This window comes from Pristiophorus japonicus, chromosome 5 (genome assembly GCF_044704955.1).
Source record: "Pristiophorus japonicus isolate sPriJap1 chromosome 5, sPriJap1.hap1, whole genome shotgun sequence".
Lineage (NCBI taxonomy): Eukaryota > Metazoa > Chordata > Chondrichthyes > Pristiophoridae > Pristiophorus > Pristiophorus japonicus.
In genome coordinates, this window is record NC_091981.1 from 108,114,113 (window position 1) to 108,129,126 (window position 15,014).

The window sequence follows — 15,014 nt, forward strand, 5'->3', positions numbered from 1 at the left end:
CACATCCAATCATGAATGATGGTGAACCATTAAACAACTAACGGGAGGAGGAGACTCCATGAACATCCTCATTCTCAATAATGGTGGAGCCCAGAATGTTAGTGCAAAAACCAAGGCTCAAGCGTTTGCAACCATCTTCAGCCAGAAGTGCAGTCGTTGATCCATCTTGACCTCCTCCTGAGATCTCCACCATCACAGAAGCCAGTCTCAGCCAATTCGATTCACTCCATGTGATCTCAAGAATCAGCTAAGCGCACAGGATACAGAAAGGCTATGGGCCCTGACAACATTCAAGCAGTCATGCTAAAGACTTGTGCTCCAGAATTAGCCGTGCCTCTAGCCAAACTGTTCCAGTACAGCTACAACACTGGCATCTGCACAGCGATGTGGAAAACTGCCCAGGTATGTCCTGTCCACAAAAAGCAGGACAAATCCAATCTGACCAATTACCGCCCTAACAGTCTACACTCAATCATCAGCAAAGTAATGGAAAGTGTCGTCAATGGTGCTATCAAGCGGCACTTATTCACCAATAACCTGCTCACCGGTGCACGGTTTGGGTTCCACTAGAACCACTCTGCTCCAGACCTCATTACATTGTTGGTCCAAACATGGACAAAAGAGCTAAATTCTAGTGCTGAGGTGAGAGTGACTGTCCTTGACTTCAAGGCAGCATTTGATAGAGTGTGGCATCAAGGAGCCCTAGTAAAATTGAAGTAAATGGGAATCACGGGAAAACTCTGGCAGGAGTCATATTTAAGAAGATGGTTGTGGTTGTTGGAGGCCAATCATCTCAGCCCCAGGGCAGTGTCCTAGGCCCAACAATCTCCAGCTGCTTCATCAATGACCTTCCCTCCATCATAAGATCAGAAGTTTGGATGTTCTCTGATGATTGTACTGTGTTCAGTTCCATTCGCAACTCCTCAGATAATGAAGCAGTCTATGCCCATGTGCAGCAAGACCTGGACAACATTCAGGCTTGGGCTGATAAGTGGCAAGTACCATTCGTGCCAGGCAATGACTATCTCTAACAAGCAAGAGTCTAACCACCTCCCCTTGACATTCAACGGCACTTCCACCGCCGAACTCCCCCACCATCAACATCCTGGGGGTCACCATTGACCAGAAACATAAATACTGTGGCTACAGAAGCAGGTCAGAGGCTGGGCATTCAATTGCTGACTCCCCAAAGCCTTTCCACCATCTACAAGCCACAAGTCAGGAGTGCGATGGAATACTCTCCACTTGCATGGATGAGTGCAGTTCCAACAGTACTGAAGAAGCTCGACACTTGATTGGCATCCTATCCACTACCTTCAACATACGCTGTCGGTATCACCGACTACAGTGTGTACCCATGTACAAGATGCACTGCAGCAACTCTCCAAGTCTACGACAGCACCTCGCAAACTCACGACCTCTACCACCTAGAAGGACAAGGGCAGCAGGCCATGGGAACACCATCATCTCCAAATTACACACCATCCTGACTTGGAAGTATATTGCCAGTCCTTCATTGTCGCTGAGTCAAAATCCTTGAACTCCCTCCCTAACAGCACTATGGAAATACCTTTACCACGCGGACTGCAGCAGTTCAAGAAGGCAGCTCAGCACCACCTTCTCAAGGGCAATTCGGGATGGACAATAAATGCTGACCTTGCTTGCGATGCCCATACCTCTGGAATGAATAAGAAAAAAGATCCCACGTCTAAGCCATCCTTTAAAATATCTGAGCTGTTGGGAGGGTGAAATGGAGTGACAGTCCTGTGTCTTCTGCATTACTGCTGCCTTCCTCTTCCATTTCCTGCTCCTCCACCAGTGCCTGGTCAGGTGCCAGTTCTTGTCTATCTGAAAGGAGAAAGTACCAGGGTAAGCTTGTGGTGAGGGGAAGTGAGGAAAGCAAGAGATGCATGCTTATACCATGTGCAGCTTGTAAATCAAAAGCGTTTGTGGGATGAGTGGGAAGTGGAATGTGAGAAGGAGGATTATATATGAGCATCTTGTATTGTTTCAGACCTGCTGCTGGCCACGGGCTCAGCTATGGCCCTTCCCATAATGCCTGCTCCGTCTCCTCCAGCGGGATATAGTTATGCAATTGCGCCGTTGCCCCTTCGGGTAGCCCCTGCCTCTGGTTGTGAGCCACCATGTCCTGCAAGAGAAAGGGAAGTGTATCAGTGAATGTGGTGCAATGTGTTTGGTTGATGTGGCTGTCATGGTTGAATAACTGGCAAAGAGAGGTGGGTGTGAGGCTTGCAGCTGTGCTAACTGTGTGAGGTTGAGGTAAAGCTGTGAATGTGATAAATGAGTCGTGTTTGGTAGAGATTGTTGGTAGTTGAATGATGGAGGTGTGGTGCATTGAGCAGTGTGTGAGGCTCGTGGGGCCGATGATGGAATATGGGATTTGAAGGTTAATTCAGTGACCTTGACCACTCATATGAGGTCATTAAATTCTTCCTGCAGTGCATCCAGGTCCTCGGGGCTACACTGCTGGCATTGACCACGACGGCTATCTGCTCCCATTGCCTTTTCCAAATTTGCCTGGGGGGCCTCCTCACCCCCTATGGAAATAGGACCTCTCTCCTCCTATCCATCACCTGCACAAAGGCCTCGAGTGCTGCATGCAAGAAGCTTGGAGCTCTCTTCCCTGTTGTGCCATCAGTACTAATACTTCCTGCTGCCACTCTGCTCCCCAGCCAGTTGAAACGCCTGCTGCAACCAGAATGCACTTTCCCTTTAAGCGGGGGTACAGTAGCATAGTGGTTATGTTACTGGACTAGTAATCTAGAGGCCTGGACTAATGATCTGGAGACATGAGTTCAAATGCCGCCGTGGCAACAATTAATTAAATAAATCTGGAATAAAAAGCTAGTAATGGTGACTGTGAAACTACAGAATTGTCATAAAAACTCATCTGGTTCACTATTGTCCTTTAGGGAAGGAGATCTGCCATCCTTATCCGGTCTGGCCTATATGTGACTCCAGACCCATAGCAATGACGTTAACTCTTAACTGCAATTCAAGAAGGTGGCAATGAGGGATGGGCAATAACTGTTGGCCTTGCCAGTGACGCCCACATCCTGTGAATGAAAAAGTGCAAGTTGTCTTTTAAGAGTTCATTGTATTGCAGTTGCTCTCATGTGAGAACAAATTGCTGTTAGTGGCTGCTGTGGAGGCTGCAAGCAAGAGGTGAGTGTGTGTTTGAAATGAGAAATGCTTATAGTGTGCCCTTGTGATTGGTGATAAACGATGTGGGTGTCCACGCCAATGGGTAAGGTTCCCGCTCCACTTTAACCCACTCCCACCCTGGTTCTGCCGGGCAGGTGAGGCTGAGGTTAAAATCCGTGTGTTGCCTGAGCTGCTGTGTGGATCGGTGGCTCATTGCAGCTGTGCATGGACTAAGAAACAACAGGTCTCGAATCTGCAGCTCCGGGTCTTTTTCGCGGAAACAGGCCCAGGCTGACGGTCACCAGGCATTCGGGCCCCCAGCGGCGTTCAGGCTTCTCCAGCGGCGACCAGGCGTTCAGGCCCCCGACGGCGTCCAGACCTCTCCCCAGTGGCGACCAGATCCCCTCCAGTGGCAAAAACTGTGCCTCTCCTCCACGACGGCATTTGGACCTCCAGGTGTGGCCTAACCAGGGCTTTGTACAGTTGAAGCACCCATGGAACAATACCAAAGGATGTAATTTACTATTAACTTTCATTTTAAACTTTTAAACAACTTGGGAAAACTTTTAAAACTTCTGGAGAAACTTTTAAACAACGTGGAGGAACTTTTAAGAATTATTTCTTTTAAAAGCTTTTACTAAGGAATTGAATACTGTACCCCAATCTAACTAGAAAATAGTTTGGTGTGTTTTATTAGTATCCTGTCCAGCATTTGAAACCGAATTACTCACGATGATGCCCGGTGAGCAGGTGAGCCTCCGACCAGGCGACTGGGACATCACCGCCACCCCCACCCCCCCCCACCTCCTGCGGCAGGCCTACATCCCTCCAGTGGCGGGCTTTCATCCCTCCAGCCGCGGGCCTTCATCCCTCCATCACAGCTATGACTCTTCCATCCTTCTGCTCCTTGCTGACCTCCCACCCGGAACTCCCAACGGACAACTGACCCTCCTAATGCCTACCCCCAACCAAGCCTCAGACCAACCACCATCAAGGGCACAACTCAGCGCCGAGCTTGCAGCCAACACCTCGCTGTAGGCAATTAGGCTCATACAGTGGTTCCTGGTCTCCAGTCACCTTGGACCCCCTTGCCACTGGACCAAGACCTTGCTCAGCTAAGCCTGTGTGGTGGCCGGTGTGCAATGGTCACCCCACGTTAAAAGAACTCACTCCGTTAACATGAGGTTCTGGAATTGGAATGTCAGGACCCTCATGGACAACTCCAACAGCAACAGACCGGAACGCCGCACCGTCATAGTTGCCCAGGAACTTAGACGATTTGACATCGACATCGCCGCCCTAAGCCGGCGGACAGGGGAATGCCAGCTCAAGGAACAAGGTGGAGGTTACACCTTTTTCTGGAAAGGGAAACCAGAGGAACAATGCCACTTTCACGGAGTAGACTCCCCCTGTGGGGTTAACATAGAAACATAGAAACATAGAAAATAGGTGCAGGAGTAGGCCATTCGGCCCTTCGAACCTACACCACCATTCAATATGATTATGGCTGATCATTCACCTCAGTACCCCTTTCCTGCTTTCTCTCCATACCCCTTGATTCCTTTAGCCGTAAGGGCCATATCTAACTCCCTCTTGAATATATCCAATGAACTGGCCTCAACAACTTTCTGTGGCAGAGAATTCCACATGCTCACAACTCTGAGTGAAGAAGTTTCTCCTCATCTTGGTCCTAAATGGCTTACCCCTTATCCTTAGACTGTGACCCCTGGTTCTGGACTTCCCCAACATTGGGAACATTCTTCCTGCATCTAACCTGTCCAATCCCGTCAGAATTTTATATGTTTCTATGAGATCCCCTCTCATTTTCTAAATTCCATTGAATACAAGCCTAGTCGATCCAGTCTTTCTTCATATGTCAGTCCTGTCATCCCGGGAATCAGTCTGGTGAACCTTCGCTACACTCCCTCAATGTCCTTCCTCAGATTAGGAGACCAAAACTGTACACAATATTCAAGGTGTGGCCTCAAGGCCCTGGACAACTGTAGAAAGACCTCCCTGCTCCTATACTCAAAACCTCTTGCTATGAAGGCCAACATGCCATTTGCCTTCTTCACCGCCTGCTGTATGCCAACTTTCAATGACTGATGTACCATGACACCCAGGTCTCGTTGCATCTCCCCTTTTACTAATTTGTCACCATTCAGATAATAATCTGCCTTCCTGTTTTTGCCATCAAAGTGGATAACCTCACATTTATCTACATTGTACTACATCTGCTATGTATTTGCCCACTCACCAAACCTGTCCAAGTCACCCTGCAGCCTTTTAGTGTCCTCCTCACCACACACACCGCCCCCAGTTTAGTGCCATCTACAAACTTGGAGATATTACACTCAATTCCTTCATCTAAATCATTAATGTATATTGTAAATAGCTGGGGTCCCAGCACTGAACTTTGCGGTATCCCACTAGTCACTGCCTACCATTCTGAAAAGGACCCGTTTATTCCTACTCTTTGCTTCCTGTCTGCCAACCAGTTCTCTATCCACATCAGTGCATTACCCCCAATACCATGTGCTTTAATTTTGCACATTAATCTCGTGTGGGACCTTGTCCTAATGCTCGCTAAATACATCACATCCACTGACTTCCCCCTTGTCCACTCTACTAGTTATATCCTTAAAAAATTCAAGGGGATTTGTCAAGCATGATTTCCCTTTCATAAATCCATGCTGACTTGGACCGATCCTGCCACTGCTTTCCAAATGTGCTGCTATTACATCTTTAATAATTGATTCCAATATTTTTCGCACCACCGATGTCAGGCTGACCGGTCTATAATTCCGTGTTTTCTCTCTCCTTCCTTTTTTAAAAAGTGGGGTTACAGTAACTACCTTCCAGTCCGTAGGAAGTTTTCCAGAGTCTATAGAATGTTGGAAAATGACCACCAATGCATCCACTATTTCTAGGGTCACTTCCTTAAGTACTCTGGGATGCAGACTATCAGATCCTGGGGATTTATCGGCCTTCAATCCCATCAATTTTCCGAACACAATTTGCTGACTAATTAGGATTTCCTTTAGTTCCTCCTTCTCGCTAAATGCTCGGTTCCCTAGTATTTCCAGAAGGTTATTTGTGTCTTCCTTCGTGAAGACAGAACCAAAGTATTTGTTCAATTGGTCTGCCATTTCTTTGTTCCCCATTATAAATTCACCTGATTTTGACTGTAAGGGACCTACATTTGTCTTCAATAATCTTTTTCTCCATGTATCTGTAGAAGTTTTTGCAGTCAGTTTTTATGTTCCTTGCAAGCTTACTCATATTCTATTTTCCCCCTCCTAATTAAACCCTTTGTCCTCCTCTGCTGAATTATAAATTTCTCGCAGTCCTCAGGTTTGCTGCTTATTTTTGCCAATTTACATGCCTCTTCCTTGGATTTAACACTTCATGACTCGTCAACTCGCCCTAAACCGGAACCAATGCGCCACAGTCAACAGTGCGTACGCCCCAACACTCGATGCAATGGATGAGACCCAAGAGGGTTTTTATTCCAATCTCGAAACATCCCTGTCCCTCGTCCCCACGGACGACAAACTGATCCTCCTAGGTGACTTCAACGTCAGGGTCGGCAAAGACACAGTCCTCTGGGGAGGCGTGATTGGCAGAGAGGGGGTAGGGAAAGCTAACTCCAGCGGTACCATACTCCTGACAAAATACCTAGAACATGAACTTCTCATCACCAACATACTGTTCCGCCAAAGGGACAAATATAATTCATCGTGGCAACGCCCTCGCTCCAAACACTGGCACCTGCTCGACTATGTCATCATCCGAGCCAAGAATCGCAAGGATGTGCGCATTAGCTGCGCCATGAAAGGAGCTGACGACTGCTGGACAGACCATCGTCTAATCAGATCCATCATCGACATCACCATAGCCCCAAAGCGGAGGGAACAGCAGAAGAAATGCCGCAAAAGAGTCAATGCCTGGGCACTTAAAGACCCAGCTACCACAGCTAAGAGAGCCCTATGCAGCCTGCGCCTCGCAGCTAACCTGGTGCGTCTTGATGAACCTGAGATGCAGAATGCCCACAGTGCTTGGTCTGCCCTCCAGGCTTCCATAACCAGTGCCTGCGAAGAGACACTTGGTCACTCAACTAGAAAGCGCCAGGACTGGTTTGATGAGAATGATCAGGGGATCCAAGAACTAATAGATCGTAAGCGCAGAGCATTTCTGAGCCTCAAGCAACAACCCAACTCTGGAGCAGCAAAGCAACATTACAGGCGGCTTATTGCTGAGGTCCAACAAAAAATCCGTGAGCTAAAGAACAGGTCGTGGATGGAGAAAGCACAGGAGATACAACAACTGGCTGACGGCCACGATATGCGAGGATTTTTCATCGCAGTCAAGACCACCTATGGTCCAAACTCCTAAGGCCCCACCCCACTGCTGGCCAAGAACAAGGAAACACTCATCAAGGACACCGAGGCAGTCAGGGTCTGCTGGAAGGAGCAGTTCAAAGATCTCCTCAATCGAGACATTGCCTTTGACTCGAGTGTTCTCTACTCCATCCCACCGCATGCGACCCGCCATCACCTCAGTGAAACCCCAACGTTGCACGAGGTAGGAAAAGCCATAAGACAGCTCAAGAACAACAAGGCTACAGGAGTGGATGGAATCCCTGCTGAGGCACTTGAAGTATGGTGGAGAGGCGCTGTTGGCGTGGATACATGACTTCATCTCATGCCGGGAGATCTCAGAGATGCAGTGATCATGACCATCTTTAAAAAAGGGGGCAAGTCCGACCTCAGCAACTACAGAGAAATCTCCCTGCTATCAGCCACTGGGAAAGTTGTCGCTGGAGTTCTCTTCAACCGTCTTCTCCCTGTGGCCGAGGAGCTCCTCCCGGAATCACAGTGCGGATTTCGTCCCCTATGAGGCACAACGGACATGATCTTTGCAACGCGACAGCTGCAGGAAAAATGCAGGGAGAAGCGCCAGCCCTTATACATGATCACCTTCGATCTTACAAAGGCCTTTGACACTGTCAACCGTGAGGGTCTATGGAACGTCCTCCTCCGTTTCGGATGCCCCCAAAAGTTGGGCAACATCCTTCGCCTGCTCCACGACGACATGCAGGCTGTGATCCTTCCCAATGGATCCATTACAGACCCAATCTACCTCCAGACCGGGATCAAACAGGGCTGCATCATCGCTCCAACCCTCTTCTCAATCTTCCTCGCAGCCATGCTTCACCTCACAGTCAACAAGCTTCTCGCTGGAGTGGAACTAAACTGCAGAACCAGTGGGAAGCTGTTCAACCTTCGCCACCTCCAGGCCAGGTCCAAGACTACCCCAACCTCTGTCGTTGAGCAACAGTACGCAGACGACGCCTGCGTTTGCGCACATTCAGAGGCTGCACTCCAGGATATAGTCGATGTATTTTCTGCGGCATACAAAAGCTTGGGCCGTACACTAAACATCCATAAGACAAAAGTCCTCCACCAGACTGTCCTCGCCCAACAGCACTGTCCTCCAGTCATCATGATCCACGGCGCGGACCTGGACAACGTGGACCATTTCCCATACCTCGGGAGCCTCTTATCAACAAAAGCAGATATTGAACAGGAGATTCAACACCGCCTCCAGTGCACCAGTGTAGCCTTCGGCCACCTGAGGAAAAGAGTGTTCGAAGACCAGGCCCTCAAATCTACCACCAAGCTCATAGTCTACAGGGCTGTAGCAATACCCGCCCTCCTGAATGGCTGAGGCATGGACCATGTACAGCAGACACCTCAAGTCGCTGGAGACATACCATCAACGATGCCTCCGCAAGATCCTAAAAATCCCCTGGGAGGACAGACGCACCAACGTTAGCGTCCTCGACCAGGCCAACATCCCCAGCATTGAAGCACTGACCACACTTGATCAGCTCCGCTGGGCAGGCCACATTGGCCGCATGCCAAACACGAGACTCCCAAAGCAAGCGCTCTACTCGGAACTCCTTCATGGCAAATGAGCCAAGGGTGGGCAGAGGAAACGTTACAAGGACACCCTTAAAGCCTCCCTGATAAAGTGCGGCATCCCTACTGACACCTTGGAGTCCCTGGCCAAAGACCGCTCTGAGTGGAGGAAGTGCATCCGGTAGGGCTCTGAGCGCCTCGAGTCTCATCGCCGAGTGCATGTAGAAAACGAGCGCAGGCAGCGGAAGGAACGCGTGGCAAACCTATCCCATCCTCCCTTACCCTCAACAACTGTCTATCCCACCTGTGGCAGGAACTGTAGCTCTCATATTGGACTATTCAGCCACCTAAGGACTCACTTTTAGAGTGGAAGCAAGTCTTCCTCGATTCTGAGGGACTGCCTATGATGAAACGATGTGACACAGAGAATGTTATTGTTCAGAGTGCTGGGGGGAGGACTGTTGCCAAGTATTCTAGACAGAGCTGGAGAAATAAATTAACCCGTGCTGCTTTTGCCAGATTATTGAAACATTTCTTACAGTGAATCAATGTCGTGAGGGTGTTGCTCCTTGAACTGGCCAACTCTGCCACCTCTCTCTAGGCGTGGTGTATGTATGTCTTGTCACATGGAACAGAATGTCCCTCGCCCTTACCTCTTCCACTAAGACCTCCAGGGAGGGATTGGAGAACTTGAGGCAGCCTGTCAGAAGTGAATGCAACTTCCCTTTAAGAAATGCATTCATGCTTTAATTAGGCTACTGGAGGCCCACTGCAAATTCTAACCGGGAAAGTAGGCAAGCTGCCTATTCTTGACACAATCGGATGGGCAGCCCGTCAATGAGGTGCAAATTAATCCCAGGAGCTCAGGGCTCAAATTGATGATGTCAGGCAAATTTGACGCTCACCCCACCCCCATAAACTGCCCAAAACCAGCTCCCTGTTCAAATCCCCCTCCCACCTGTTTCTATCCAACTCTTACATAATTCAAATATGTTGGTCATAAAAGATGCTATTTGTTGTGCCCATGCTCAGTATCAGATGATATTGAGCATGGGCACAGAAAGATATTATAACAGAATTTACTGTAACCAGAGAATGAATGCCACCTGTCGTTCGTTAGACTTGCCTTTGCCCGTTTAATTTCCATGAGCTTTTGTACAACAAGTTGCTATAAGTGGGAGATTGAAACGATATCGCGCCCTCTACAGGGGAACGGGGACCTCTATGAATAGGGCAAGCAACTGTGTATCTGCTTAACCAATCAGATTAATGAATTGTTAATGAGAGTTTGAACCAGGAAGTGTCAGAATAGTGAACCCATTGTCAAATCAGGTACAGAAAGTGAAATAGGGAGGGAAATAAAAATTGAATTGAGAGAAAAAAAAGAGACAAAAAGAAAAAGTTTAAAAATACATTTTAATTTACATTTTTTTTAAATTTCCAACAACAATTAAATGCTGATAGAATGACTCTACACTTGTAATAGTTAATTTTCAGTGCTGGAGAGGCTGTATGGCAGTAATTAAGACTTATCACACCATCAAAAAGGGTACTTAGACTGAAATGGGCAAGCCCTAACTTTCTGTTTTAGACCTTCCGTCAGTACAGGAACTTCTCCCCCTCAGTACGTTTGAATGGAGTGTCAGACGGCAAGATGCCGTTTTCGCTTAGCTTACAGCATCTTCCAGATTTCTGTGTTTAACTGCACATCTCCGCTCGCCTGAACTTGGTGTTCGATTTGGTCATGCTCTATAGTTTTAATCAGTATTTCAATGTAATTTAAGATTCAAAAGATGGAACTGTTTTTCTTGTATTTTTCTGAATTTTAAAAGTATTCAGTTTTGTGTGAACTTTAAAAGAATCATAATGGGTTACATATTTCCTACAGGGTCATGTAGAGCTTCCCAAACAAAACAAGGATGAACCAAAAGGACGGAGTGCATTGCTAGGAGATATCCACAAAGGAATACGGTTGAAAAAAGTGACACAGGTCAATGACAGAAGTGCCCCGACCATTGACAGTAAGTGCTTCACTCTGGAGCTACAACAGTTCAATGGTCATCATATACAACTCAACTTTCATACACTTAAAATAATCTGTTGAGGGGACTTAGGATGTATGTGATGATGGGTCCAATGCAAAGGTGGTGGTGTTTTACATAAATTGCTTGATTATCTTATCATAAATTCATAGCACTTGAGTAAAAATGAATCAGTAATTTTAAGTTGATTTAAGTTATATGTAAATAGTAATTTTGTGGGCTCATGCTCTCAGCAGAGAGTCTCTCCTACCAAGAGTGAATATCAGTGCATACTACCTGCAATTTTCTGACTTTTTAAAATAATCAGAAACTTTGGGAGAAATGCCTCTAATACACCATGCTCCCGAAGTTTTAAGAAATGTTTTGATAGTGATTTTCATTTGGAATGTATATATATAAATTATAGTTACTATTGCAGCTTTCTTAAAGGAAGTTTTGATAGGTGAGGCTCCTATAGAATAAGTTCTGAACTATATTTTCTATATTTATTTTCATTTTTCTGCAGAACCCAAGAGTGGAAATAGTACAGGAGCTGTGGGTGCAGGAGCAGCACCAGCTGCCATGGGTGGCTTGTTTCAGGGAGGATTTCCTGTTCTCAGACATACAGGACAGAGAGATACTTCAGGTAGTCCTGTAGGATAACTTAAAAATATGTTTGGGGTAAGTTTATGAAATTGTGCTCCTGGCGTGGAGACTCTGCTGCCAGGAGCACATTAAGGTACTTTGAGGATTTGCTCAAATTCCCATTCTGCGTTCCTGGCGGGGGAATTTCTGTGTCGTGGAGCTTGACTACCCCAGATAATGGATAACTAGGAATAATTACGTGACTAATGTAATGATGGCCTGTCAGGATTTTCAGTTTTGGAGGTACCTCTTCAGCAGGATGGAAGTTCCTTCTGCACTAGTGGCCCACTCCTGACCTGCGCCGATTTTGTGGGATAAGGATCATTACCATATTTTAAGCAGACTCCCAGTGGGATTCCTGCTTCTGTTGAGCCCACCTGAGTGACACAAGGAATGATAGCGACAGGCCTCGGGTGCATGTCGCAATGTGTCAGAACCATCTGTGGGTCAGTTGAAGAGCACAGTTTAATATTTTTGAAAAAATTTATATTTTATGGGGCTGAACAGTTTAAATTGATCACCCTAAATGTCCCCCACCACTCCCAGTGAAACAGCTCCTTGCCCAAATTCACTTGCGTTATGTTGGGAGCTGGCGTAACTACAGTGGAAAATCTGTGCTTTGTTTATAATGTCTTAACCTGCAAGTTAGATTGATACATTTAAATATAAAACATCGTCTGAACTCGGAGATTAGATTACTGTTTTGAGATTCAATATGTCTTGATTTTTAATGTCTACTGCTCATTTGGGATAGTTTGGTTTGATTTTGTTCATTGCAAATGCAGACTATCAGTGCATACTGTATCACTGATGTACCATGATGTTGAGACTGAAGATTAACATTTTTGGTAGTATTGCTACAAATCAGTTAGACAATTTTCTTAATTTTGTCATGTGATTTAGTGTTCCCTAGACATGTCAGTGCTGCAAAATGAAATGCTTTCCCATTTGGGCCTCTCGTGTCACTCGGCTATGGCATGGTTTGATACAGAATGAATTTCCCTCAAGTCTAGCCCAGCAAAGTGTATCCCCAATTTCCGAAGAGGTGTATAAGTTTTCAATGCCGGCCATGCTGGGAGTGAAATTGGCCATTACTGCCAAATTCAATGCAGTTTAATGGGGCCCATTAGGAACAGGGTTGAGACAGCCCGAATTTGTTTCACATGGAACCCTTATAGTCAATAGAGAACTAATGGCTCAGAATTTGTGGTCAGTCGCGAAGCAAAGATGTTCGCTGTTGGCCCCGAAATAAGCTTTGCACAAAGATCTCGCGATCTCTGTGGCAAGAATTTTGGGATTTCCGATGTGTAACTGAAATCAACGGATGTTAATAGGGATTCCCAGTGAAGAGCTGTTGTGAAATCAACCAGCTGTCTAAGCAGCCAATCAAAATGCAGAATTCTCACAGACAGCGAACCAGGAAGTGGGTAAGTTCCTATCATTCTAACTTTTTAAAAGTTTTTAAAAATTGAGAGAGTAAAACAATGCGTGGGGCTCTCACACGGGGAAAGGGAAACTTAAACCAAAAATGAACACTTGCTCCAGCGAGTACTGGAAGGCTCCTCCTGAGCGGTCAAGGCACCTGAACCATTGCTTGAGCACTCTGATGGTCTGCTCGATGATGTTCCTCATGGCAATATGGCTCTCATTATATGAGTGCTGGCCACGTGTGGAGGGGAGTCATCAGCCAGGTGCCGAGCGAATAGCCCTTGTCTCCGAGCAACTACCCTCGGATTTGATGTGTTCGAAGATTGTTTGCATACCGAGGCATTGTGACTCCTGCCAGGATAGCGGGAATTCATCATGATGTGATGGACGTGGTCATACAACTGTACATTAAGTGAGTTGTAGCCTTTGCTGTTCTGGAAAATCTCAGCATTGGTATAAGGTGCCTGCAAAACAACATGTGCAGTCGATGGTGCATTGCATCATGGGAAAGCCCATTATCCTGACAAAGCCACATGTGCACTTGTCCTGCTTCTCTGTTCAGAGAGAAGACAATGAAGTACCTTCTCCTACACAGGCTCTGTGACCTCACCGATGCAGTGATGGACAGTGAACTGACAGATGTTCGCTATGTCCCCTGCTCCAGACCGGAAGGATCTGGTGACAAAAACATTGAGGGCCACGGTGACCTTGAGGACCTCTGGGAGAGCTGTGGTCACCTTGCTCTGAGGCTGTAAGTCTGGTTGCAGGAGGTGACAGAGTTCTGAAACCAACTCCTTGGTGAAGCAGAGCCTCCTAATACACTGCTCCTCGCTTAAATGGAGATAGGAGAACTGCTCTCAGAAGATGGGTAAGGCCTTCTGCAGAGAGCCCTCCTCTCTCTCTGATCATCTTGTCCTCTTCGCTGCATCCACTCCATCTCGCTATCATACTCGAGAGTAAGGTGCACTGCAAATAGTTCCCCCATGACTGGGAGGAAGCGGTGTGAGCAGAAGCCTTTAAATGAGAAGCAAGGCATTCTCCACTTGCAGCAACATGCCCTGTGATTGCAGCAACTTTAAACAAGTTTTGAAAGCTCCAAGAAGTTGCACATACATAGAAAAGCCAGTAGCACTGAAAAAGCAATTCATCTGCAAGTTGATGTTGATCCCTTTAAATAGCGCGAGGGGGGTGGGGAGAGACCGAGGGGGGGGGGAGGGGAGAGCGAGGGGGGGTAGATGGAGGGAGGGGAGAGCAAGGGGGGGGTAGACCGAGGGGGGGTAGACGGAGGGAGGGGAGAGCGAGGGGGGGGTAGACGGAGGGAGGGGAGAGCGAGGGGGGGTAGACGGAGGGAGGGGAGAGCGAGGGGGGGTAGACGGAGGGAGGGGAGAGCGAGGGGGGGTAGACGGAGGGAGGGGAGAGCGAGGGGGGGAGACGGAGGGAGGGGAGAGCGAGGGGGGGAGACGGAGTGGGGAGATGGAGGGAGGGGAGAGCGAGGGGGGGTAGACGGAGGGAGGGGAGAGCGAGGGGGGGTAGACGGAGGGAGGGGAGAGCGGGGAGGGAGATGGAGGGAGGGGGGAGAGGGGAGAGCGAGGGGGGGAGACGGAAGGAGGGGAGGGGAGACGGAAAGAGGGGAGGGGGGGGAGACAGAGGGAGGGGGGAGACGGAAGGAGGGGAGGGGAGAACGAGGGGGGGAGACGGGGGGAGGGGAGAGCGAGGGGGGGAGACGGGGGGAGGGGAGAGCGAGGGGGGGGAGAGGGGGGAGGGGAGAGCGAGGGGGGGGGAGGTGAGAGCGAGGGGGGGGGAAGAGAGGGGGGGAGGGGGGAGGGGGGGA

At 48.0% G+C, this 15,014-nt stretch overlaps 1 protein-coding gene across 7 annotated transcripts in view; it reads left to right on the top strand.

Annotated features, from left to right (window-relative positions):
* LOC139263874 (WAS/WASL-interacting protein family member 3-like) overlaps positions 1–15,014 on the top strand; it is a 176,312-nt gene that overhangs the window by 122,705 nt on the left and 38,593 nt on the right. For all 7 annotated transcript variants that reach the window (XM_070879936.1, XM_070879935.1, XM_070879934.1 and 4 more), the window contains 2 exons: positions 10,978–11,110; positions 11,637–11,756. In XM_070879936.1, the coding sequence (XP_070736037.1) occupies positions 10,978–11,110; positions 11,637–11,756 (253 nt within the window). The remainder of the gene's footprint in view (positions 1–10,977; positions 11,111–11,636; positions 11,757–15,014) is intronic.